At 44.9% G+C, this 25,375-nt stretch overlaps 2 protein-coding genes and 1 non-coding gene across 4 annotated transcripts; 1 reads left to right on the forward strand and 2 right to left on the reverse strand.

Moving 5' to 3' along the window:
* Positions 1-1,313: 1,313 nt before the first annotated feature.
* On the forward strand, positions 1,314-2,373 carry LOC136468441 (uncharacterized). Its single transcript, XM_066467019.1, has 3 exons — positions 1,314-1,860; positions 1,938-2,067; positions 2,181-2,373. The coding sequence occupies exons 1-3, from the start codon at positions 1,314-1,316 to the stop codon at positions 2,371-2,373; spliced, it is 870 nt and encodes a 289-aa protein (XP_066323116.1).
* A 10,897-nt stretch (positions 2,374-13,270) lies between these two features.
* On the reverse strand, positions 13,271-13,344 carry TRNAR-CCU (transfer RNA arginine (anticodon CCU)). Its single transcript has one exon. It is a non-coding gene; the product is annotated as a tRNA-Arg (tRNA).
* Positions 13,345-13,713: 369 nt separating this feature from the next.
* LOC136470923 (uncharacterized) lies at positions 13,714-16,065 on the reverse strand. 2 transcript variants are annotated; one of them, XM_066468651.1, is made up of 8 exons: positions 15,886-16,065; positions 15,423-15,527; positions 14,931-15,017; positions 14,785-14,835; positions 14,608-14,701; positions 14,351-14,435; positions 14,090-14,252; positions 13,714-14,013 (listed from the first exon to the last, which is right to left on the reverse strand). In XM_066468651.1, exons 1-7 carry the CDS (start codon positions 16,042-16,044, stop codon positions 14,096-14,098), a joined length of 738 nt encoding a protein of 245 aa, XP_066324748.1. In that variant the 5' UTR covers positions 16,045-16,065; the 3' UTR covers positions 13,714-14,013; positions 14,090-14,095. The 2 variants fall into 2 exon arrangements, with proteins under 2 accessions (XP_066324748.1, XP_066324749.1); XM_066468652.1 differs by having other exon boundaries at positions 14,085-14,252.
* Between the last annotated feature and the right edge of the window lie 9,310 nt (positions 16,066-25,375).

A 25,375-nucleotide genomic window follows, 5' to 3' on the forward strand; every position in this document is an offset into this window, starting at 1 on the left:
TAAAATCGTTTAGTTTCGTTCTTTTCCTTTGTTTTGATTTAGGATGGATCCGACGTCCGCGTGTAGGCTGGTGATTAGAGTCCCTGCCTATGTAGAGCAAAGACCAGATGGGCTCGATGATTATCATGTAACTGCTAACTACATGCGTGTGGTAGACAAGGATACATTCAATTGGATTGGTTTTCATGAGTTGCTTGGTCAGGAGATAGTCCATGGGGAGGATCAAGAACTGCAGGTTACTTTCTTTGACAAAACCAAGGATGAGATAGTGCCCATAGATTCTGATTCTGCTCTGTTACATGCATTTGATGTGTATTGGGAGAGTAGGAAGCTACCACTGATAGTACATGTTGTTGACACTGGTCCTTGTTTGGTACATTCTGAGTTTTCTAATGCCAATGCCTCTGGTGATACTCAGTCTCTTATTAGCACACAGCAGAGTCAGATTAATTGTCTGCCACTAGCTATGATTTTGCCTGATGATAGTGTAGTGCCTAATCCAGTAGATGATCACAATGGTGAAGCTGTTGATAATGCAGAATGTGTTAGTAATCCTCATGTTGATGCTAATCTCGATGGTGATGGTAATTATGAGGTTGATGCTAATCTTGATGTGGCTCCTAATCCAGAAGGTGTGGCTAATCCTGATGTGGCTCCTAATCCAGAAGGTGTTGCTAATCCTGATGTGGCTCCTAATCTTGATGGTGATGGTAATCCTAAGGTTGATGGTGATGATGCTGATGAGGATCATGCTAATGCTAATGATGACTGGGGAGAGGCTGATGAAATTGAGTATGTAGGAGTAGATGATGAGAATGAGAAGTACAAGGATGTGCTCAATGATGATGATGATGATGCTGACTGTGATTACTATCCTGACACTGACCCAGAAGATGATGACCCACTAGTTGTGGATGATGAGAGGGACTGTGAGGGTGTGGTTTATGTCACTGACATAGATAACCCTAAGATAGCTCTTGGTGTTACTTTTGAAGATGGTTTCTGCTTTAAGAGATGTATTAGACAATATGCAGTGCTTAATGAAGTTGAACTTGCAGTTCCTTATAGTGAGTCACGATGGTACAAAGCATATTGTAAGGCCAAGAGGTGTAGGTGGAGGATTCATGCATCTCAGTGTGTAGATGGCAAGACATGGCAGGTATGTGTTCATTTTAGTGCTCATTTTAGTGCTTCATTTAGTTTTGGATTCAGTGTTCAATTGTTGTATGCTAACTATTTATTGATGGGAGCAGATTAAGAAGTTACCACACAAGCATAATTGTGCCAGCACAAGCAAAGTCTAGAAGAATTATATGGCTACCAATCACTGGGTCAAGGACAGAGTGATAAACTGGCTTAGGAAAGATCCAACTCTTGGAGCTAAAGTTTTGAAGGACAAGTTGGAGGAGAAGTATTGTATCCAGATGAGCTACTACGTTGTTTGGGGCGATAAGCAAATGGCCTTAGATGAGGTAATGGGTGGCTGGGAGGACAGCTTTGTACATGTGTTTTCTTGGAAGAGGGAGATTGAGAAGAGGAGTCTTGGCAGTGTTGTAGAGATTGAGTGGGAGATTGTGAATAAGAAGAGAAGATTCAGTAGGATGTTTGTAGCACTGAAGCCATGTATAGATGGCTTCCTCAAAGGTTGCAGACCTTATTTAGGGATTGATTCCATAGTTTTGACAACAAAGTGGAAGGGGCAGTTAGCAGCTGCTGTAGGGATTGATGGCCACAACTGGATGTTCCCAGTGGCCTATGGAGTATTTGGCAGTGAGACCAAGGAGAATTGGGAATGGTTCATGAAGATGCTGCACAAGGCTATTGGTCCCCCACCTAGTCTTGTTATTTCAACCGATGTAGGTATGTTTCATTCAGTGTTACATGATCTGTTTCATTCAGTGTAGCCCTAACATTGTTTCCTTGGTTAATAACTACAGGTAAAGGAATAGATAAGGTAGTTACCAAAGTCTTCACAAATGGTGTAGAGCACAGAGAATGCATGAGGCATCTTGTCAAAATTTCCAAAAGAGATTTAGAGGAGAAGTGTTTGAAAGGAACTCGTGGCATGTATTAAGGTGCTACAGATAGACAACCCATGATAGGCACTGGAATGAGATGCACAAGGCATGCCCAAAGGCAACTACATGGCTATTGGACAATCACAAATAGCTATGAGCAAGGTCAAAGTTCAGCACAACTAGCAAATGTGACTATGTCACCAACAACATAGCTGAGACCTTCAACAGTTGGATCAGGGAGGAGAAGTCCTTACCTGTTGTAGAACTCATGGACAAGATAAGGCAGTTGATCATGGAGAGGTTTTGCACAAGGAGGCAGCTGGTGTCCAAGTTGTCTGGTGTTGGTATTTCTTAGCATCACCTTAATACTAGGTTGTCATCCCTAGCAGCAACGCCAGAAATACATGTTTGGTATTTATGATCATAACACTCCTTAAATGCTACAATGGTATATATATATATATATATATATATATATATATATATATATATATATATATATATATAAGAAGGAATCCGCAAGCGCATAGATTGAAATACCACATATATATATATAAAAGAAGGAATCCGCAAGCGCATAGATTGAAATACCATTGTAGCATTTCAACGGGAGTAATCCAGGTATCGTTATTTATATTTTTACCACAGGGAGGAGCTACGGGGTTGGCTAGAGATATGTATACTTATGATAAAATCAATCACATAGCACATACTCCAACAGGGGTAAGCCAATAATAAATATATGATAAGTGTAAGCATTGATAACACCTAGAGATAGAAATAGACTACTCATTAATACAGTAAGACTAAACAGGAGATTAGTTAAGAGATTGAATTCTTATGTCATTTCTTATTTACTAAGTCTTTCATATACCCTAGCACATATACAATCATGTATAGCATAATGACTCTTCATCTATGCATAAGGAACATTATTAAGGAAAATCAAAAACAGAGCAAGACTTCCTTCTCAACCAGGTTCTACTTGTTCTATATATGGGGAGTGGACTACAAAGGACTCAACGGGAGTGTTACATCCACGATCTACCACATGACCCGGCATATAGAGTGCATTCGTAGAAAAACAATATCTAAGCACTATGCTCACATAATGTCGACCACTTAACTCACTCGAGTACTGAATTAAGCGCTTTGCGATCTTATGCATAAACTCATTATCAATCATGACTATATCAAATATACTACTAGAGCAAACTAGGAACATAATAAGCAGAAACATAATATTGAAGTAGAATAAAGTCATAACAAGAGTGATACAATGGCTATACCAGCCTCCAAATGACGACGAATCCAGAATCCTGAGCCGGAGCCTGAACTTTACGAAAACCTTGCTAGCTAGCCTATACTAGAACTTTGAGTAGCTATTCTAATTCTCTGGTGGAGAAGAGGACCTTCTAATCTTCTGGCTCCTTGGCTTAATGGCTTCTCCCTTAGGAGCGGGTTAGGGCAGACTTATATACGCTAATGGGATGAACCAGAGCCCTCAGATCAAACCGATCTTGATCAACAGCATAGATGCAAACCCTAAGGCGGTGGAGGAACCGACGTTGAAGCGGGAGCTGACAGGGGTGGCCCACTGGTCGGCCGGCCGGCCAGGGTCCCTGCCAGGTGGGCCCCTCCTTCGGGGTTTCGCCTTCTCGTGATCTCTAGAACCTTCTCAAGTTGGTTCCCGTGTGGAATATGCTTTTTAGCCTGATGTATTAGGTTTCTTGCCCCTTTTTCCTGTTTACTCCCTGTAAAACATAGATTCACCAAAACTCATGGAAACTGTCAGTTAAAACCCTAATTCTATGTTTGGTGACCATTTTTACATGTTAAGTTGACGGTTCTTGATAAACGATAACTACCATCAACAATTCCCCCAAGCTTAACCTTTGCTAGTCCCTTAGCAAAGCTAAATTCATAGATGGATCAGGAGTTTAAAGATTCTTGAAAACATTGTAACAACTCCTTAAAAGTGTTCAAACAAGAATTCTCCTCCGAATTAGAGTAAACGATCTGACTTTCAAACTCACCCATATTACCTTCAACCATGGGGCTTTTCACTTTCACTTGGGTCTTGGGTAATTGAAAGACAGAAAAATCAAGCACTATGTCTTAGGCTCTTTGTTTCACCTCTGTTCCAGAGTTTTCATAAATTTTCAAAATAAAACTCAGAGATTCCAATGTACGACACTCTCTAGTCTCTTATATATGTGGTATTTGTGGATCCTCGTCAAGGCAATAATGATGTTATGCCTTCTCTCTCACACCCTACAACTAATAAAGCTTATGTGGGGTTCATAGGTGTGGAGACAGCTCATGCATACTTGCAAAGCATATGTTGTAAAGTCAAACAATGGATCCGAAGAGAGTTAAGTCATACAATCAAATCAAGATGTGCATGTGTGTGGAATGATGGGTGTATATGGTGGCTAACCTAATTCTACATGCTCCTTGAAAACATATCTCTAGTTGGGACGTGAAAACTTGTACAAGAAAATATGGGCTATCTTATTCATATATTTTTCTTTTCACTTCTTCTTCTCTCTCTTTTTTTTAGGCAGGCATCGGAGTACCCATTATTTTATTCATTCGGACACTTATCCATTTTTTCAATACTTTCTTTTCCTGAATAACTTTTGCCTAGCCCATGCTTCTCTAATGAAAATAACTTAGAGATAGCAACAAGAATTTAGAGCATTTATTTTGTGGAAACCTATATGGAATATTTTTGGTGTTCTCTCCCAATGTAGGAGCAAAACACTTTTGACTGGATCTGGATGGATGGCATGTTTTGGCGCCTACCCCCAGTGTAGGGATAGTGCCTATGGGTGGTGTGTACGTGACCTTGATTTTAAGAGTATGACAAAGCTCTCATAAGGCATCAACAAAGCTCGACTAAACTCAATGCAAATACAAGCTGTAAAAATGTGTGGTTTTCCTAATCTAGCGTCATGTATGGCTGTGGTAGGAATTCAAGCTCTGTTATACAAGGAACTCATCATGTTGCATTTTTAGAGTTTTCAAAAAGTAAACCATCCGGAATTTAGTGTCACTTAGAACCAGATAAATAGCAGCTTAGACCATCTCATATCCGTCAATTACCTAGACCTAGATCAAGCATACTCCCACAAGTTTCAAGTTCGGAGTGAATCTTTATATCAGATCAGTTTTATCCAAAACTCGGGAGAACTCTAGGTTGAGGACTATGTACTTGGAAGAAATTTTATCAGAGCAACTCTTCATCATTTCCATCATGAGCACTTTTCAAAGTTCTTTTTATTAACTTTAGGAATTTAAAGCAACTTTATGTACACACTTTCTTTTTTATTTTCATTTTTTCTAGATCACATTGATAAAGAACAAAAGACAGAATTTTTTATTTGTTTTTAGTTTTATATTTTTGAATGATTTAAACAAAGGATAAATAAAGCAAATATAAATACAAAGAGAAAAAAACTTACCTCGATACACGGGGATACCCTCCCCCAAGCTGCTTGCTGCTATCGGTGATCTATACGGCGGTCGAAGCTATGGATGGCTGAAAAGCCTATCCCTACTGGATCTGGTTCTGCTGGATCTCGGTGAGAGTTTGTCCAGCCTGGTCTTGCCACTGCTGCTGCTGGTGAAGGGTGTGTTGTATGGCGGCTTGGTTCTCTTCGATGCTTCGGAGTCTGGTGCGGATCTCCCGTCTCTCCATCTGCTGTTCATGGTACCCTTGTCCCGAGAAGGATGCACGGCCGGGCTTGAAGTGGTGGTGGCCTCCAGAAGACACCTCCTGCGTATCAACAGAACGTCGCCCACTACCATAGTAGTTAGCGAAGTTACCTTCCTGCCATTGGCCACTTGTTGCTTGCTGCCAGGAACCATCCGAATGCTGGGACATAGGCTGCTCCCAACCAGTTGGTACGGCTCGAAATCCTCGAGACGATCCTGCTTGGCCGAAGTCTTGATATCCGGTGTAGGCAGGGCCTTGTGGAGTGGTGTCAGCACCGTAGTAGTGTGTCAGTGGGGCGTGTTCAATTCTTGTAGAAGCGCTCCTTGCTACAGCTGCCCTGGGTGGCAAGACAATCAAAGAGTTCGTGGTGTAGAGACCAAGGTCCGGGTTAGGTAACGGGACCTCGGTATCGCGACCACGGTATATCATAATAATTCCTCCATGTACGGCCGCCCCCCAGAGATGTATTCTACCAAAGCGTCATCCATGAGCCTAAGTCTGTTGGCTAATCGAGTGACCAAGGAGGTACACTCGATCGCACCTGTCAAATTAAAAACACCTGCCCACTGGGACATCATTGTAACACCCTCGGTGTTACCTCGCTAATGACACACCAAAAATCTTCATGAGCATTAGGTTTGAATGTTGGTGCATGTGATAATATGAACAAGTAAAGCATTGTAATTTAAACAAAACGAAAAAAAAACTAAAACGAAAAGTCATTTCGCGACTGAGGAAATTAGCAAGTAAGGATATTCACGAATTTTTATTAGGGAAAACGGTGTTTTTGCCCCTGTCCAGAGGTTCAATTGTGATTTTACCCCTGTTTTTTCAACTTTGTGATTTTACCCCTGTTATTTTGAAACGAAGGAGCCGTTTGCCCCTGGTTGGATGTCCGTTATTTAGAGGCTGATTAAACGATTTAAAAAAAAATAAAACACATAAAATCAGATGCGAAATGACTGGAATGCCCCTTCCTCTTTATTCTTATCCGCTCGTTCTCGCCGGCTTCGCCCACCGAGGCCCGCGCCGGCCTCCCCAGCCGCCTTTCTTCTCGCCGCAGACGCTCCCGGCCACGAACGCGAGCGCCTCGTCGGCCGTGTACCGCGGCCGGCCGTCGGCGCCCCTCAGGAACAGCATCGCCGCGAGCACTCCGCCCGCGCCGGCGCCCGCCGAGAGGTCGAAGAAGTCGGCCACGCGAGCGTCGGCGTCGCCCTTGTGGTCGCGCAGCCCGGCCTCGAGCCTCGCGAGCGCGGCGGCGGCCAGGAGCGCGTCCTCGGCGCCCGTGCCGCCACAGCCGTCGATCGCCAGCACCCGCACGCGCCCGCCGTCCAGAAGCGCCCGCGCCGGCGTGCCGGCGACGAAGAGGAACTTGCTCTCGAGCAGGGAGAAGATCTCGTAGCTGAGCTTGTCCACGCCACCCATGGCGGCTTTCGTGGGCGACGGCGACGCCATTGACGCGTACGCTTCCATCTCAAGCAGCAAAGACAAGGGTGGGAACACGTAGCTTGGTTGGCAGAGTAATTGGAGCTCGAGATAGCTCGTGATGTGTGAGAGTGAGACTGCGACTGCTGCTGCGATCAAAACATCCTAGTCCGTTCTACCACGAGGCCTTTTATAATGGCGGGAGCAGGCAGGCTATCGCCCCCCTCCCCCGCACTGCACGACGTGGCCGCGGCGCGCACGCTCTGCCGTCCGTGAAGGGCTACGCCGGACAGGACAGCTAGCGTCCTGGGCGTCAGGAGTCTGGATCGGCGGGTGGCACAGGGCCAGGCGACGGGAAGGTGGCAGGAAGCGCCGAACGCTGTGCTCCGCTGGATCGGATCGCATGGGTGGGCACCTGGGCATGGGTGTGGCCGTGTGGGCGTGGTAGGCCTCGCTCACCGCGCGCACGCACGGACGGACGCACCCGACGACGAAGCTTCCGCTTCCGCTTTCGCAGTCCGCAGCACAAAGCTGTCGGCGCGGGCTCCGACTGTCATGGAGACGGAGCACCCAGCGGCGCGTGCGGGCGGCATGCCGGCGCTCCCTGGATGGCGAGAGAGACAGCGGCGGGCCTGGCCGCGATCGTGCGCGTGAGGGCCTTGACTCTCGAGCCTTGCCGGGGTCACGACGGGCGTGGCGTGGCGTCTGTAGTCCATACACGCCGCGGTTAATGCATCCGGAACGGCGCCGCGGAGTCCTACGCCTGCCGGTTCACCGAGACGGCGCGGCTCCGGTAGGAGCGCGCCCTGGGAAGGGCCGTCTTCCCCAAGGCCATCGGCGAGCTACACGGCCACTCCGGCATCGCGCGCCTGGCGTTCTTCTACGCGCGCGGACTCTGCGGCCTCGTCGACCCGTCCCGTGGCACAGGCGTGGCCAACTCCTCGCCATGTCCGAGGACGACCTCCCGTACCAGGTGCGCGTCACTGCCGACGGCGACCTCCGCACCGTGGGGCGGTATGACTTCGACGGGCAGCTCGCCGGGTGCGCGTCCATGATCACGCACCCGAAGCTGGACCCGGCATCCGACGAGCTGTTCGCGCTCAGCTACGACGTCCACTGTCCCGTGTCCCCTATGGCTTCCACGGCACCTTCATCGGCGAACGGGAGTTGGAGGCCCAGGCCTGATGATGACCCTACGCCCCAGCGGCTAGGCCCCAGCATCGCATCTTCGGTGGCCGCGCCATGGCCGGACGGTCGACCCCGCGTCGCGCGCAACCGAGCCTCGGCCAGACAGGGGCAAAATCACAATTAGGCATAAAAACAAGGGGCAAAATCGCATGGGCATTCATGTCTTTTGTACAAAGTTTAACACCGTTAGGGGTGGATGACGGAGCAGGAGCAAACTGGTGCTTCGTGAATGGCACAGTAGGGGTAAATTCACAAAGTCAAAAAAATAGGGGCAAAATCACAATTTCGATACAAAACAAGAGTACAAATGCAAAGAGCCCCTTTTTATTAAACAAGAACACTATAGAACATGTAGGTGACACTGAAATAAAGTTGGGAGTGCAAACTTTGTAGAGGGTGATGAAATACTTGCTATTGAAAAACAATATGGCTAAGTGGTATTTCTAATAGCTTAGAAATGCAATCTGAAATAGAGTTGATTCAAGACTTAGAGAAAATTTCACGTTGGGAACAGCTTGACATAACCATGTTTGTCAATTTATTTAGGAGAATTGGGTTAGGGAGTGAAGTTTAGCTCGGTTTAGTAGACCTATGTGCCAACTTGGGGGTGGAAGAGGTGGTTTGGAGGTAGGAGTAACGGCTTAGGAATTTTTCGCGCTTTAAAAAGTGTGCATGCATTGTTCCCGCCCGCCGCCTCTTTCTGAGCGCGGTCACTAGGCCTGGCGAGCTCAATGTCGCGGCCCTGGCGCACCTGGCGCGCGCACTCGTGTTGCCACGCGCGGCTGGCCGTCACTGCTACTGCCCCCATGCCAGCTGCCGCGCCCATGTGTCCCTGCGCCCGCTGCCGCGACGTCGCGGCGCCGGTGCATAGGCGCGTGTGCACCATGCGCGTGGCCGCCTGCTACGCGCCCATCGCTGCCTCTGCTGTCGCTGCCATCGCATCACCTTGTTGCGCGCTGCCCTGCACCGCACCACGTGCTTCCACACGCTGCGCTGCTGCGTTCCAATCGCTGTGCCACGGCCCCGCTCAGCGCTACATTTCTGGCTCGCCTGGGCTCCGCACGCGCACAGCCGAGCCACCGTCGCCTCGTCATTAACGGCGTTGAGGCTCGCGGGCCGCACCGGCCGCGGGGGTGTGCCCGTTGGCTTGTGCTTGGCCATGGGGTGTTCCTATCGGGCCAACAGTGTCATGCCAAGCCATGTTGAGTCGCAGTCGCGTCCCCACTGCCGTCCATTCCCTCTCTGCCCACACCCCTGGCCCCGCCGTCGCTACGCCGTGCCTGTGCTCCTGGGGCGAGACGTCGCGTCCCACCATTCATTGCGCCACTGCTTCGCCACCACGCCCCTCTCCGGCCGCCCCACCCGCTTTGATTGTGGCTCCCAAATTTGGAGCAGCGCCTGCCACCGTGCCATTAAGACCCATCCCCCCCCCCCGTGTCATGGTCAGCCACCACATTGAGCCCCTGGTAAAATTGACTGCACCTTTAGCTCTGCCCTGAGCCTCTTTGCGCCGTGCGCACGCTAGCCACAGCCCTGGTGTCGTCTCCTCGCCGTGGACGCGGTTGTGCCATTGCGGTCGCCGGTCACCCCCCGTCGTGCGCACGTGGCCAGCTTTTCTTGGGTTGGCTCCGGCCGAGCCAGCACCCCGAATAGGTCTCAAGTGAGTCGTCATTGCTCGCTTACCCCCCTATCGCCTTGTGGTTGCGGCGGCTCACCGAAACGCCATTGTCGTTGTCGCAGGATTCGCACGGGCGTGGCTAGGCCTTGCTACGGTGTCCCAGCCCATGTTTTCACCGCCCATCGATTCGCGTCGACGTCTAGGTGAGCACCGGTCCCTTAGATAGGGCGGGGAAGGTCTCGGTTGGTTGGCGGGGGTCGCTAGTGCCATCGGCCGCCGCGCCGGCGTGTGCGGCCAGGGCGAGGACCTCTCCATTGCGAAGGAGAGAAGGAGCTAGGGTTTTGTTGCAAAGTCGTAGTCTGTTGAAATATTGTACATAGTGTTAGTAGTATTATCGGAGAACGCAAGGGCGTTTTTGCAAGTTGGTCGGCGGACGCGCGGGCTCCCCCGTCGCGGGCCGTTTGCGCGCGTGGGCCGCGCCCTGCGTGGGCCGAGTTGGGCCACGCGGGAGGGAATCATTTTCCTTTTTAAGGATTAGAAATAGCTTATTATTTTATGTTGTAAGTAGAACTTTGGAAAAAGCCTATCAATTCGAGCAGGTGTCCAAAAATAGTGAAACAAAATTTGTTAGGTTCATAAAAATATGATCTATCTGTTGATGTAGTTAGTTTACATTTATCTGTGAGAATGTTAGGTCCATTAATTTATTTAGGAAAGCTTAGCATTATTTAGATTAATATTTGTAGGAATTTTTATGGCAAATTGGTAATAGTTTTAGCCATAGAACTTTTACAGTAGGTTCATTGGATTATTATGTGCCTACTGTAATTTTTGTAGCCCTAGAGTAGGTTAAGAAATGAGGTAGCTAAGTACCCTTTGTTTTGCTATATATGGAACCGTTAATAAAAGTGGAGATGCATTTCTGTCATTAAGTTAATGCTCGAGTGGTTTCCTAATTGATTAATAGAAATGGTAGATAGCTTGGCATCTTAGCTATTAGAGTTAGCTTAACAGTTTGATAGATGTAGTTGTATTTTAAGAGTTGTTGTTGCCGTAATACAAAGCATTGCATCATCATTTCATGCATGTAGGGGAACGAGCTAGTGGAGTTCGTGACTGCGGGAGAACAAGAGTACGAGGAGGTGATTGAGGAATACGAAGAGGAGTTCCTCGTCTAGGAGGGAGCCCAGGAGCCACCAGCTGCTGACTTTGCTGACACCCCGCCTGCCCAAGGCAAGCCCCGGTGCATAACCCTTATTTTTAAATAATCACTGTGTGTGTGTATATATATACATATTACATTTCAAAACTTTGGTGAAAACTACATGCATAAATATATCTACCTATGAGTCCTACTAGTATAGATCGAGTAGCTGCTATGCTTAGGTTTTTCGGTAGCGTGAGTAACCTGCCATTACTCACAGCAGGTGATTATCATTACTACTCTCATAATAAAATAGTGAAAGGAAAAATAGAGACCGGACAAGGATATGGTACGAGTATTGGTGGGTGTAAGAGGTTGTGTCGCACGGCCAATGGGGCATAGCTTGGTTACACTGTTTTCCCTGTCCGTGTCGGTTAAGGATCGGCCATTGCATTGGGTTATAGACAAGTCACAGACTTATTATCCTGAGCACATACTTGTTTATGGGAGCAGGGAATGTTTGTTGCTCTCTTGTCGTGGGTTTCTGGTTCTTTCTGGACCAACTGATTGGAGGCGGGGATGGTGGAGGTCTAAGCACCACACTGAGTCCGGGACTCAGGTGTGGGGGCTTGGAGTCTAAGTTTGGACAGGGACCTGGACCCCTTGACAGGAGAGTGGTGGGTTGGTCCTGCTTATGCCTGGGGTACAAACGGGGCGTGTGTTTCGGGGTATCCAGCTGGACACATTGATTCATGAATCACCGGGTAATCCGGTATGGCTTGTCTGCAGTCTAGCACCTTATTAAGAACTGAAAAATGAAAGATGATGAAATGGATCTGTTTGCTCAACTCTTACTTGAAAGTAGAACATGTGCTTACATAGAATGATTAGATAATGAACTAATCATGACTGCTAATAAGAAACATCCATAAGGATTTACTACTGGTATTGCTTTCCGCAAAAAGAAAACCCAGCAAACCATAAAGCTTATCATATTCTTTGGAGTCGGAAAATTATTCCCACTAGTCGGGTAAGTCTTGCGAGTACATTGTGTACTCAGGGTTTATTTACCCCTATTGTAGGTGCAGCTTGAAGAGTAGCTATTGTGTGGAGGATTCTTCTGGTGGGCACAGATGGATCCCTGTATCGTATCGCTAGATGTTTATTTTAATTCCATTGTTTAATTTCCGCACTCTGAACTCTAGTATTGTAATAATTTATTTCCACGAACTCTTGTTGTATGAAATGGACTAAGTATTGTAAACTCGTTCTTATTATTGGATCCTGGATGAAAAATATGGATTATTCGGGCTCTCTCTTGGGGTGTGCTCGACGGAACTGCTCGAAGTATCTCGCTTTTCAGGATGCTTAGTGTTTAGCGCCTCAGTAAGTATGCTGTTTTGGACAGTTCAGCCACAGTCATTAACTGTACCGGTGAGACTCTCCTACGTTTTATCATTGCATACATCAATTTCATATCCTCCTTTCTAACGGGACGTGTGTGTGGTCTGGGAAAAAGAGTCATTCCCATCCACTTATGCATGAACCGTAAGGTAGGTAACTGGATAGAATTTGTGTGGGGGTGACCAACAACATCCTCATCGGAAATCTCTTTCCAGAATTGGGCTCGCTCATACTCGGGCATGACTGAGTCTACATCTAAAACGCAATTATCATGAAATCCTAGATGTTGGCTAAGCTCTTTCCAAGTAAGGAAAAATTCTTTTGTGAAAAGCCTAAAACCTACCCCATTGCTAACCGGTTGAAACTGGGGCGCGGTGTCCAATGGTCAAATTTCAACAAACTAGAGTGTCTGTTGGCAAAGCGCTCGAAAATGGGTGTCCGTCAGCAAAGAGCCATCACTTGGCATGCCCGCCAGCAAATTTTGCCTTAAAATTAAGATTGTTTGACTTCTCGATAAGCGACAATCATATTCTTTGGGAGAGTAGTTATTTAAATTAAAAATAATTGCAGAGACATGTGCTGAAATTTATGCAGAATCTATCACCCAAGCAATAGAAACAAAACAAAAATTCACATCATATTCTTTGGGACAGTAGTTATTTAAATTCAAAATAATTGCAAAGACATGTGCTGAAATTTATGCAGAATCTATCACCCAAGCAATAGAAACAAAACAAAAATTCAAAAAAAAACGCGCCAGGGTAGGGGTCGAACCTACGGCCTTCTGCTTAGGAAACAGACGCTCTATCCACTGAGCTACAGGCGCTTGTGTGGCTGTGTTTGATAGTGTTTGTGCTGACAAGTGATCACTCTCTGTCTATTTCTCAACACTATAGAAAATAAAAGTTACCACTTTCATTGCTGAGCAGGAAATAAATGATGTGCACTAACGACAGCAAAATGGCAAAAACTTCAAAAACCTGGATCGTTAACTTGTAAAGTTTGAGGAAATGCCAGAGAAGATGTGCACTAACAGTAGGAAAATGACAAATATTTCAAAAACCTGGATCATTTCTTAACTTGTAAGGTTTCAGCATCAAAATAAAAAGGAATTCTTGCAAAAAAAAAGGACAAAAGAGGATTTCAACAAAAAAATGAGAAAAGCTTGTTGCGGAAAGATATGCATTTAGCTCGTTGTTTCGAATATATGAATAATAAAAAAGGACATGTGTGCACCTTTTTTAGGCAACCAACATATTCTTTACAGTTGGAACAAAAGAGTACATATCTGTTAACATTTTCCTGTTTTTTCTTGTATGGATAGACTATTCATAGTACAATGCTCCCCATGAGTTTTTTCTAATTAAAAGAACATCGTTGTGATGACAGTCCAAATGGATGAATTCACATGGAGTCTCTCCTGCATGTATGCAGTCATGCAGAGGACCAAATATGCCATTCCATTTCTCTGCGACTTTTGTCAACTCCTGTAAAACTGTAACCCACGAAACATGAGCTATTGTTCGCATACGCTTGCAGTTTTTTCTGATCCAGGAAAAAAGTTACCTCACCTCAAGTCATTTATGTTTTTCCTTGTCAAGCACAATTTCAACAAGCTGAATGTTCCCCTGAAGCGAAGCAGCCTTGCATGGTGGCAGGAAGGAGAAACCATCCAGCAGTTTCAAACACTTCAAACCCCACTTGACCATCAAAAACTCAATCAGATGATGACCACTGCGTAGACAAATCCAACAGGTGAGGTAATTTATCAGAAACGGTGCTTGCCACACTTCTTCCAAGTGCAACAGGGCTGTGAAATGATTCGTTGGTACCTGCGGTTGTGGTATGTGGTTATGAAAACCGCCCCAGAAGAATTTTCGAGAAGAAAGGTCACCGTCGCGAACAGATCATCAAAATCTTGCCAAATGGACGCAGTGGTATGTCAGTCAGCCAAAACAATGACAATACAAATGGAAATGGGTAGGTAGTCAGTGAATGGATGGGACACAAAATGATCATTCACATTTGAGAAATAATAGTAATACAGTAATAGATAGACTGAACACGGTAGAGTAGAATGGTAGCTCACTTGCTGAGTCGTAAAGTACATCAGCTCCAAGAATAATGTCAGGATGTAAATCAAATAGTGGTTCATCCCATTCTCCCCACGTAAGTCCTGAAACCTGCATGGTATGGACTAATCCTAAGTTCTCTGAATTCGATAGGATGCAACATGTAAAGCTCTGTAGGTGAAATGAAACCATACAGTACAGCTGGCGTTATTGAGAGCACATATGCTTCTGATGTTGTTTAGTACCTATAATAGTCAGTAAAAACAAGGAGGAAATCAACCATACTGAAGCTCTGACAAGGATCAAATGATAAGGATTCCTAAGATGGATTGGAGCTCACTTCTGAATTCTGTGCAATGTCTGTTAGTGTTACATCTGCTCCAACCTTTGCAGCTACTAATCCCGGCAGTGAGGTCCCAGCACCAAGCTGCAGATGATATGTGCAAATTAGACAAGAGCGTAACTGTAATATTGTTCCGTCAAACAATAATGTATGTACAGAGGAATGCAGGTTTCCATAAAGAGAGGATTTTTCGGCCTCAGACATGGAGAATAAATACCAAGCCCTTGGGACACAGGTCCCTGTTCGCTTCTCTTATAATCCGTCTTTTTCAGCTTGTTTTTTCAGCCGGAACAGTGTTTTCCTCTCCCAACGAATCAGCCGGAATAATGTTTTGGCTTGTTTTTTCAGCGAAGCGAACGGGGCAGACCCAAGATTGTTCAGTGAACTGACAACTGACATTTACAATTGGTCACAGTAGCAAGTGGACCACATTGGTGATCGGTGGATGGGAAGTTGAACGAACACAAAGATGAGAAGTAGTGGTAGTACCTCAACAAATCTGGAAGCAGAGAACCGTGACCTCTGCTGCCACACATACTCTGCAAGAATGACACTGCATGGCCACACAAACATGCCGTAGTCCTCTTCGATGTTCTGTATGTAAACCCAACCAAAAGGATGTCAGGACACAAGAGCACAGCAAGAGAAGCGTGGGTAAAACTAATAAAGGATCGAAGCCAAGCGCGTGTGCTTCGTGTAGCACCACGAGGCAGCAAACGCCTTGGCGGCAAATTATCAAGCACTTGCTCGGCGTTCCAGCATGCACCAGCATGGCAACCGCCGCATTGGATCGCCGCCTAGACGCGACGCGATCGAGGTTTAAAGACGCCGCAACGACTGTCCGGATGAAACACCCGGCCCCAGGCCCCCCAGCATATGAGCAAAGCAGTGGCTCTCGGCTAGCTATCCGACGCGAGCGTGGGGAGGTACGAGATGGCACGGATGCGCGTACCTCGATGATGTCGACACGGAGGTCGTGGTGATGCTCGGACGCGCTGCCGCCGAAGTAGTGGCGCGAGACGGTGGTCATACGCGCGGGGGCAATGGCAGCGGCCCGGCAACCAGAGCCGCCGCCTTCCATCGCGACGCCTCTAGAGTGTAAAATGTCCATCTACCGGCAAACCGCAGTGAGGACGAGGCAAATCATTGCAGTGTCTGATTACAAAAGTAATTATATTTGGATTGCTAACATCTTTGGGGTATAGCTCAGATGGTAGATCGCTCACTTAGTACGCGCGAGGTACGGGGATCGATGCCCCGCATTTCCATTCTATTTTTTTATTTTTTTTACTTCAAGTGCATCTTCCATTCTATTTTTTAATCTTCCATTCTATTTTTTATGTACTTTTTCATTTCCACTACCATTCTATTTTTTTTATTTTTTTTACTTCAAGTGCATCTCCATTCTATTTTTTTATCTTCCATTCTATTTTTTATGTCCTTCTTTCTATGGCAGCTCTTTTTATTCCCTTTTCATCAATAATGATACAATTAGAACGTACAATCCGTCCAGGCCCCTTGCTCCGCTCACTCATGCATGCACCGCTCGTCAATGACTCTCTCCATTATTCGCTCGTCCGTTTTTAAAAGAATCACTCACGCATGCGGCGCTTGACTGCTAGCCCTACAAAATACGTCGCGTGGCTGCCCTCTCCTATTCTCGGCACGCGGTCGCCGGCGAGTCACTGTGCTCGGCTGTCGGCTCTGCCAGGCGCGGTGCGCAGTCGATATCTCCTTGCCGCATCGCGCAGCCGCCGCCCCGTCAAGCTGCTGCCTCCGGCAAACTTCACACGCCGACGAGGCTCCATTCTTCCAAGCAGTAAGGAGATGTTGCGATATCCTGAAAACGCTTATATGTTGCAAGTGTTTTAGTAGGATGTTGTTAAATAGATCAGGATGTAGCAATGGTTTATACATACGTTGCAAAGGTCTGTTCCTAATGTTTTATCTGTGTTTTCAGACGTATTATTGTAAATGTGTTTCTTTGGATGTTGCATACGTTTCATACATATGTTGCAAGCGTTTTATTTGGATATTGCGTATGTTTGCAATGGTTTTCAAATGTTTTTTAGGTGTTTTTGCAAGTGTTTAAGCATGCTTCAAGCGTTTCATCTGTCTTTTTTTTCAAGTGTTGCATCTTAATGGCCCGTTCGCTTCGCTGAAAAAATAAACCGAAATACTGTTCCGGCTGATTTGTTGTGAGAGAAAAATATTATTCCGGCTGAAAAAATAAGCAAAAAAGTACGGATTATAAGAGAAGCGAACAGGGCCAATCGGCCTGTTCGCTGGTTGGTTTATGGGCTGGTTTGGGCTGGCCGGTGCTGGTTTGTTGTGAGAGGAAAACACTGTTGGCTGACTGATTTGGGCTGGCTGAAACCAACAAACGAACAGGGTGAATGTTTCAAAAGTAGATCAGCCGAATGCAGCGGATCTCCGTCTGGGCCTTGTTTAGATTGCCTCAAAGTTCTAAGTTTTTTCACTCTCTCTCCATCACATTAATTTTTGGACGCATACATGGAGCATTAAATGCAGGTAAAAAAAGTAACTAATTGCACAGTTTGGTTGTAAATCACGAGACGAATCTTTTGAGCCTAGTTAGTCCATGATCGAATAAAGTTTGTCAAATACAAACGAAACGTGCTACAGTGTCCAAATTGCAAAAATTTACCATCTAAACAGGGCCCTGGTCGGTGTGAATTAGATTTTCGGTCGCCTCCACAGCGGTTAGAGTGGCGGCGGGCAGACCACGCAGCGCAGCAATGGTCAAGGGGCAGGGGCAGCTCTCGGACGGTGCCAGGTGGCACGGGCTCCGTGTTGGCATGGTAAGCGGACTGCAGGTCCGAACATCTAGTGTTCGCTTGCTCGTAAACGATCGTAAATTTCTAGCCGAGAACAGTGTTTTTCTCTCACACTAAACCAGCCAGCAGTAAATAATCCATGATCGTTTACGGCCTCCCGAACAGGCTGTAGGCTTTTCCTATTGCAGCTCTTTCCATTACCATTCTAATTTTTTTATTTTTTTCTTCGGTGCATCTCCATTCTATTTTTTTTAATTTTCCATTCTATTTTTTATTCCCTTTTTTCCTGTCCTCAAGTCAGTTCAATGGGGTCTTCCAGTTGAGGTAAAAATTATAAGATCTAAACAAAAAAGTGGTCTGGTGTCCATATATGTACAGATTTGTGTGGGATCATGCATGGCTTGTGTGAGATCAATAGAACTTTGTGACTGAAAATATATATCCAGTGTTCAGTTTTATTTTCCACTGTGTTTTAATTTCGGTACGTCACCCAACGCTTGCTTAGCTCTCTCCCTGAAACTGTACTACCACTACCAGATATATGTTTTGTCAACTTATTAGTGATTGTCAAGATATTTGTATTTTCATTTTGTAGAGAATGGATGTGACATGCATGTGACTGAGTTCCGGTTGGAATTCCAAGTCCTTTCGAGTCACTCATCTCTGGTGCGCTCTATTTCTCCGTTAACCTGGTCCAGTTCGCTGGTCTGAAATTGACTGAAAAATACTATTCTGGCTGAATTGTTGTGAGAGAAAAACACTGTTCCGACTGAAAAAAGAAGCCGAACAAGCCGAATATAGGGTAAGCCGAATAGAGCCATAAGTTGTACTTGCTTCAGTTGAAAACTGAAAAAGAAAAGACGATAAACTGAACTGGACTCGTAATGTGATGGCAATAAGTTTACATATAGAAAATGTGGGAATATTTTTATGGTCTAGACTAGAATAGGCAAAAAGGCAATCTTGCGGTCTATGCTGAAACCACAAAATTTACGGGCCCTGTTCGTTTGGCTTATAATCCGTACTTTTTCAACGAATGAACGGTATTTTTCTTTCACAACAAATCAATCAATAATACTTTCAGCTATGATTTATCAGCCAAGCAAACATAGTAATGGATGGGACGTAGTAGCTGCAGTAGCAGTGGTACTAGAGGCCGTCGCGCCCCTTGGAGCAGAACAACTACAACCCGTCTTCTCCTTCTCCTTCTTGTTTTTGTCCTTCTTATTGCTAAGCTCGGCCAGACCCTCCTTGAGCTTTTTGATTCGCTTGTTCTGTCTAGAAGAAGAGTAGCCCCAGGACTGGTAGCACTCTCCAGGTTAACCAGTCGTAGCGCTCCGTGCACTGTCTGTAGTTGCACAAGTTGCGTCTACTCTACAGGAAAAAAACATATATAGAATCATGGTAGGTTGCAAAAACATAGAATGACGGTGATTAACTCAGGCTTTTGAAAAAGCCAATAACAAGGTTTTACACAATGGGGTCTCCAGTTTAAAAAGGAAAGAGCAAACTCCACACCTCAGCGCCAGCTTACAGAAACAAAAGGAAGAACGTTCTACTGGCTATTACAGACATATGTTACGATAGAAAACACGATCAGAAAACCTCTCAACCGTTTTCTACTTTTATATTTGAATACAAAAATGAAAGTGAAAGGGGTAAAGCTGAACACGAAAACGAACATGAACTTACGAAATATCGAGAATTTCAAAAACGAAATAATTCGAGCGAAATTATGTCGAACACGGTCGGTATACGAAAAATCAATACGGAGGACGAAGTGCATAACAATTAACAAGTGAATAATAATTAACAAGTCATACAACTTTCTTAAAATGTATCTCTATTCGACAACATGTAAGAAAGACATGATTTTTCTAAGGCAAGTACGCGATTTAATATACCGCTGAAACTTTGTTTAATTTTTTTAACATCTTAAAGACCTCAAATGAAAAAACTGAAAACTAGAAAGTTGTAGATCTCGTCGAGAGCTACAATTTTCATATAAAAATCATCTTTATCCGAAATCGTATGGAAAATATGCAATTTTTCTAAGGTTGGACTTCTAGTAGGCCAAATTAGGTTTAAACCGAATTTCGAATTCGGGATATTCCAAAATTAAAAGTAGAAAGGTAGAAAACGGTCTGAAAAATGTCTAAACCGTTTTTATTCCGATTTCGAATTTGCCGTTCCGAATTTCGAATTTAAATTCGAATTTGTCTGAAAATACGAATTCGATCGGATTAAATGTAGAAAACGATGTGGTTCGGTACGGGATATTTCCGTACCGTTTTCATCCTTAGTAACAGCAAATACGCCCTATATGACCATAATATCTGAATAGGATCCTTGAAAACTTTTCTTCTGGTTCATCCATCCCGCCAAACGCTGTATTGCCCCCTCCAGCTTGACCTGCTTGTCGGCCTCCTTGGACAAATCTGCCCACATCCGCAGATGATTGATAGCCATATGAATCGCAGGATCAGGATTTAGTGGGAAGCATTTTTCAATGGCCATTTTATTACGGTTCTTCCAGACAGCCCATGAAAGACCTGCAAATAAAGTAAAGACTATCCTCTTAGGGATCCCAGGCCTCCCTGGCACCCATTGGGATATAAGTTCCTGAATCGACAGAGGGAAACCCTGTAGAATGACGGTATATAGACCGGTACAGTTATTATTGAGATATATACACGTATATCGTTGATTGATACTCGATAATATAATGGTCGACCGGACAAGATTTTCATGAAGGCGAGGCGACGATATATAATTAAGCAGGGTCAAACATTGAGCAACAGACAGACCTGTTCGCTTGTCTTATAAGCCGTACTTTTTCAGCGAACGAACAATATTTTTCTCTCACAACAAATCAGTCAACAGTACTTTCAGTCATGGGTTAAGCAGGAGAATGATTGCCAGTAAGACAAGACATTCAGTAGCTAGGCATTGGTCGATCATCTGTTCTTTCAAAGTTGACCTTAAGATATTTCCTAAAAAAACGACTTTTGGTATTAAAAAAAAGAACTCCTTCCAACAGGAGTATACTAACCAACAGGAGTACAAACTCTTGGGAGATGTAGTATATATGTGCAGGGACGGAATGAAGGTGTGTTGTAGAGACAGTTTTTTTTGCACCTTCTGCTAAGATTTGGGTCGAGAGGTAAGTTGCAAGTCCCATGGCGTGCGATCGATGCAGAGTATGTATTAGCTAGCGCACTGCAGCGATTCATCATCCACGACCACGAGAGGAGGACCCATCATCATATATACCGAGGAGATTAATATAAGAACGAATTGAATCAGTAAATAAGAGGCCTGCAGGCGGATCCGAGGAGTGTATACACTCACCGGCCTCGTAGCCGTGGCCAGCGTCGCGGCGTTGGGAACAATGCTGCTGCTGGGCGCCGGCTCTGGCGACGACGACGACCGCGCCAACAGGTGACGGAGGCAGATCGCGCGCAGCGAGGACGAGCCGAGGATCGGCGGCATCTCGATGAGCTACGGTGCCTGCTCACCCTGCTGCCTGCTGGCCATCTTCTTCGTCAGGGCTAAGGTTTAGGATCGGAGGGAGGGAGGCCGGCGGCTGCAGCTAGCAGACTACTTGCAGGTGAAGAAAGAAATTGAAGGAAATTACCCCTTAATAAGGGCTCCTTTGGATGAAGGGTGTCCAAAACCACGTGTGTTTAAGCTCCCAAGGGGTTTTCTACTTTTCTCCACTGCACTTGCCATCCCAGTCCTCAGGAGACGGAATCCCCTAGTGGGAAAAATTACCAGCTACCATTTGTGAAACATGGGGATACAAATCCCGGACGACAAAAAATATTCAGAATAATCAGAAAAACACACAGAATTCAGAAATGATGTTTTATCAAGCTGAAACTTAGCACCACAGATAAATTTAGTACTGATACGTAATTCATTTGCATAGACTTTCAAGATTATGGAAGTAAAGACAGACATGTCCAGTTCAAGCAAGGAATAAACATAAAAGCGGCATCTTGGAATGCGGCAAATTGGAAATTTCCAGTGACTGGCTTTGACATTTCATGATATGCCTCTTCAAATGTCCTGGACACTCAAACCTGCATCAACGAACATTGTCATTATCACAGATGTAAATATAGGAACTGCAAATACTAATGTTAACTGCACACAAGATCATAGCTAGCAACAGACTATCAGATTAAATTGACGTCAATACCTATAATTATTATGGTCACTACTATCTATCAAGCTTGCTATCAAATTGGTAACGGCTTCTAGTCAAATATCATTTGTGAAATTGGTAATTGCACTCAAAACATACTGTATCACCAAAAACGGATTCAGGCTGCATACTTAGGCCCCTTTGAAATGCTAGAGTTTCACGCAATCATACAGTACTCACAGAAAAAATATTGGATTTGTGCAAATGAAAATCTGGTTGACTAACTGAAAAGTTTTCGCAGTTTCTCAATACTAACAAAGAAAAAATCTGGTTCACTATCATTCTTCTTGAGCAATAATTATATCAGCTTTCATTCATACAGGATAACTCAATACTAACAAAGAAAAAATTTGGTGAAATTTAGATTATGAAAAATGTTGCAACCCCTTAACCATGGTGATTAATTGATTTCTGAATTTAATTGTTCCTGTCCTAACTTCCATTTTCTAATCTTCCAAGTAATTAGTTAGTTGATTTCTACTCCTATTGTCTTTTGGTTGATTCTGAGGGTAGGTGAATCTTGCAAGGAATTGATTAATTCAGTTGATTTTTGTAGGAGGTCATCATCACGCTACAGATTTGGGCCATACTTTTGCCAGATTTTTTGGTTTGCCTTCTTCTGCATCAGGCTAAGTTGCCTATGGTTATGTTGTAGTTTCAGATCAAATGGCTATCGGTTGCAGGAAGGAAAAAGGAAGAGCTATATTCCTAAAAAAAGGAAGTGCTATCAGTTGCTGCTAAGGTCTTGGTGGAGAGAACAACAGAGAGGAGGAGGTGTGTTCGCAATTTGACCTGCTGCTTGCCCATTTGGAGGAAGAAAAGAAATAAGCTAGCCATTGGGAATTGCTTGCTTGGTGGAGAGAAGATTATAATTCCTAATATAAAGTTGGCAATACAATAAACTAGAATGGTATGGTTTGTACCCCTGTCTCAATTTATGAATCATTACAGAACTAGGATAAATATATGTGCTTGTCTACACAGGGATATGATTTGCTGAAACCTGAAATGATGGGTCAGGAAAGGCAATGCTCCATTGTTTCACTAAGATCGTTGTTTTTTATGATTTCAGATTCCTATCCTACCATCTGAAAAGCGGAATAGTTTGTCACCTTTTGTCTTCAGAGCACTACCCTTTTAGCAGCAAATGATAAACTAGCCATTGACTTTTGGGGGCATTGATTAAATTGCTATTACTTATTAGTCACCTCAGTAGTTAGTTTAATGGATGCTACTGTTATTTTAGAACTGAACTATGTATCAACTATAATCAAATGGGAGTAAAAAAAGATAGACACTACATCTTCTAATCGTGAATAAATCATATGACTTTATTTTCTCTCATTTTAACTGTTTATGCTTCTCCTTGTTTTAAATAGATAATAATAGTGTGGACTTTGGATCAACGATGTATTGGTGTATATACAAAACAGGTTAGGCTATCAGACATGTCGAGAATCAGAAAGTTTTACTGATAGGCACCGAGTTTTCTTACCAGAGACTCAGACAAGCTGTTTCAGCGTCCCATCGTAGTGTCACAGTGCCAGAACGGCATGTTGAGAGGCGGGGAAGCTGCCCACGTTGCACGCCCCGTAATGACCAGGAATCACACCAGGTGGGAACGGGATGGAGTCCGTCTCACCTGAAGCAATGTTGACTGACCAGATCCTCACAGTGCTGGTTACTCCATCGTCGTCTGCTATGTATATAGTGTTGGCAAGCTGATTCATTGACACTGCAGCAGGAACGACCAGGGCCTGGTTTGCCCCCAGGTATACTGCAAAGTCGCCTATGTCATATGTGCGGACAAGGGCATATCCACCACCAGGGAGGCGATCCAGAGAGTAAACTGTACTGCTCACCACATCTTCATAAGATACAGAACTCACTTCGTTGGTTTCCTGGTACTGAGGACATACCCATGAGCTCTGTTCGTTTCCTAGACGGAACTCACTTCGTTGTAGTTTCCGCTGATCTTACAGTGGTGATTGGGCTAGTTGAAGTCACATATCCTGGGCCTGTTATACCAGAGCAGTTGGTTTTGCTTGAAATACCGGCAGAGGGGGCTTCACGGATGGTGCCATGGGGCAGTTATGGTAATCATGTCTTCAAATGTGGTGAAAGAGTTTATGTCAGTGTCATGAAACGTTCTGTACCCAGCTCTCTACACTGAGTATAGAATGTTTCATTTGCCAGATCATAAACTCTTTCACCATATTTGAAGATATGATTACCATAACTGTCCCATGACAGCATCCCTGAAGCCCCCTCTACCGTTATTTCAAGCAAAACCAACTGCTCTGGTATAACGGGCCCAGGATATGTGACTTCAACTGGCCCAATCACCACTATAAGATCAGCAGATATGTGACTTCAACTGGCCCAATCACCACTATAAGATCAGCAGAAACTGCAACGAAGTGAGTTCCGTATAGGAAACCAACAGAGCTCATGGGTATGTCCCAGGATAAAAATCCTGGCAGCAGCGACCCCGACTCGACTGATCTGGCAGCTCCGGACACCTTCAGCTCTGTTGGTTTCCTATACGGAACTTAAGATATATGATCAATCTGGCAGCTCTAAGATATATGATTAATATATTTTAGAAAAATCATATTTTTTTTACGGAATTAAATGAAAAAAATTTATATGAAAATTATAGATCTCGACGAGATCTACAACTTTCTAGTTTTGAGTTTTTTCATTTGAAGTCGTTAAGATGCTCAAAAAAAATTAATAACATATTTGAACTCAAGGGCATTTTTGTCTTTTCACACCTGCAGTTTGACGGCGTTAGAGTCCAAACTGACGTAAGTGGCATGGAGGACATAAAAAAGTTGGAGTAGTGACGCTGAAGACCGCTAAATTTTTTCAGGAGTATTCAGGGGATTACGATCTTTTATAATGGCACACAGGGAAAAGTCTCAATGACTTATCTCTGCAGTCGCTGTGCATCTAGCCGCTCACTCCCATCCGACGGTGGAGCCAGAAATATGAGCTGCCCCACTTGGCTTGCTGGGCCGGCCCAACATCAGGCACGAGCACGACGCACGTACTGCATTTTTTCTGGAGCGAATCCTCATTGCTTTGGCGCCGTCGCGCCGGGCTCACGTTTTTGACGCGAGTGGTGCAGGTCGTGCGGCTGCGATCGGTGAAGGTCGTGCGCCAGGGTCAGGTTTCTGCCTGTGCTCTCCATCGGCAAACTGGTGCCAAAATCTCTACACTCGTGCCATCTATTGCTCTCTATTGGCAAACAGGCAAACTACTTCTTCTAATTTGATTGTTTTTTTTGTCCTCCCTTATTGGATTGTGCTTGAATTGATCAATTGAAGGAATGACTGATATGAAGCTCGAAGGAAACATCAAATTGCAGTAATATGCATCATTGTGTGCATCTTAATGAAATTGCAGTAACCAGCAACATCTTTTGTGCA

The sequence above is a fragment of the Miscanthus floridulus genome, chromosome 8 (assembly GCF_019320115.1).
Source record: "Miscanthus floridulus cultivar M001 chromosome 8, ASM1932011v1, whole genome shotgun sequence".
Taxonomy (NCBI): domain Eukaryota; kingdom Viridiplantae; phylum Streptophyta; class Magnoliopsida; order Poales; family Poaceae; genus Miscanthus; species Miscanthus floridulus.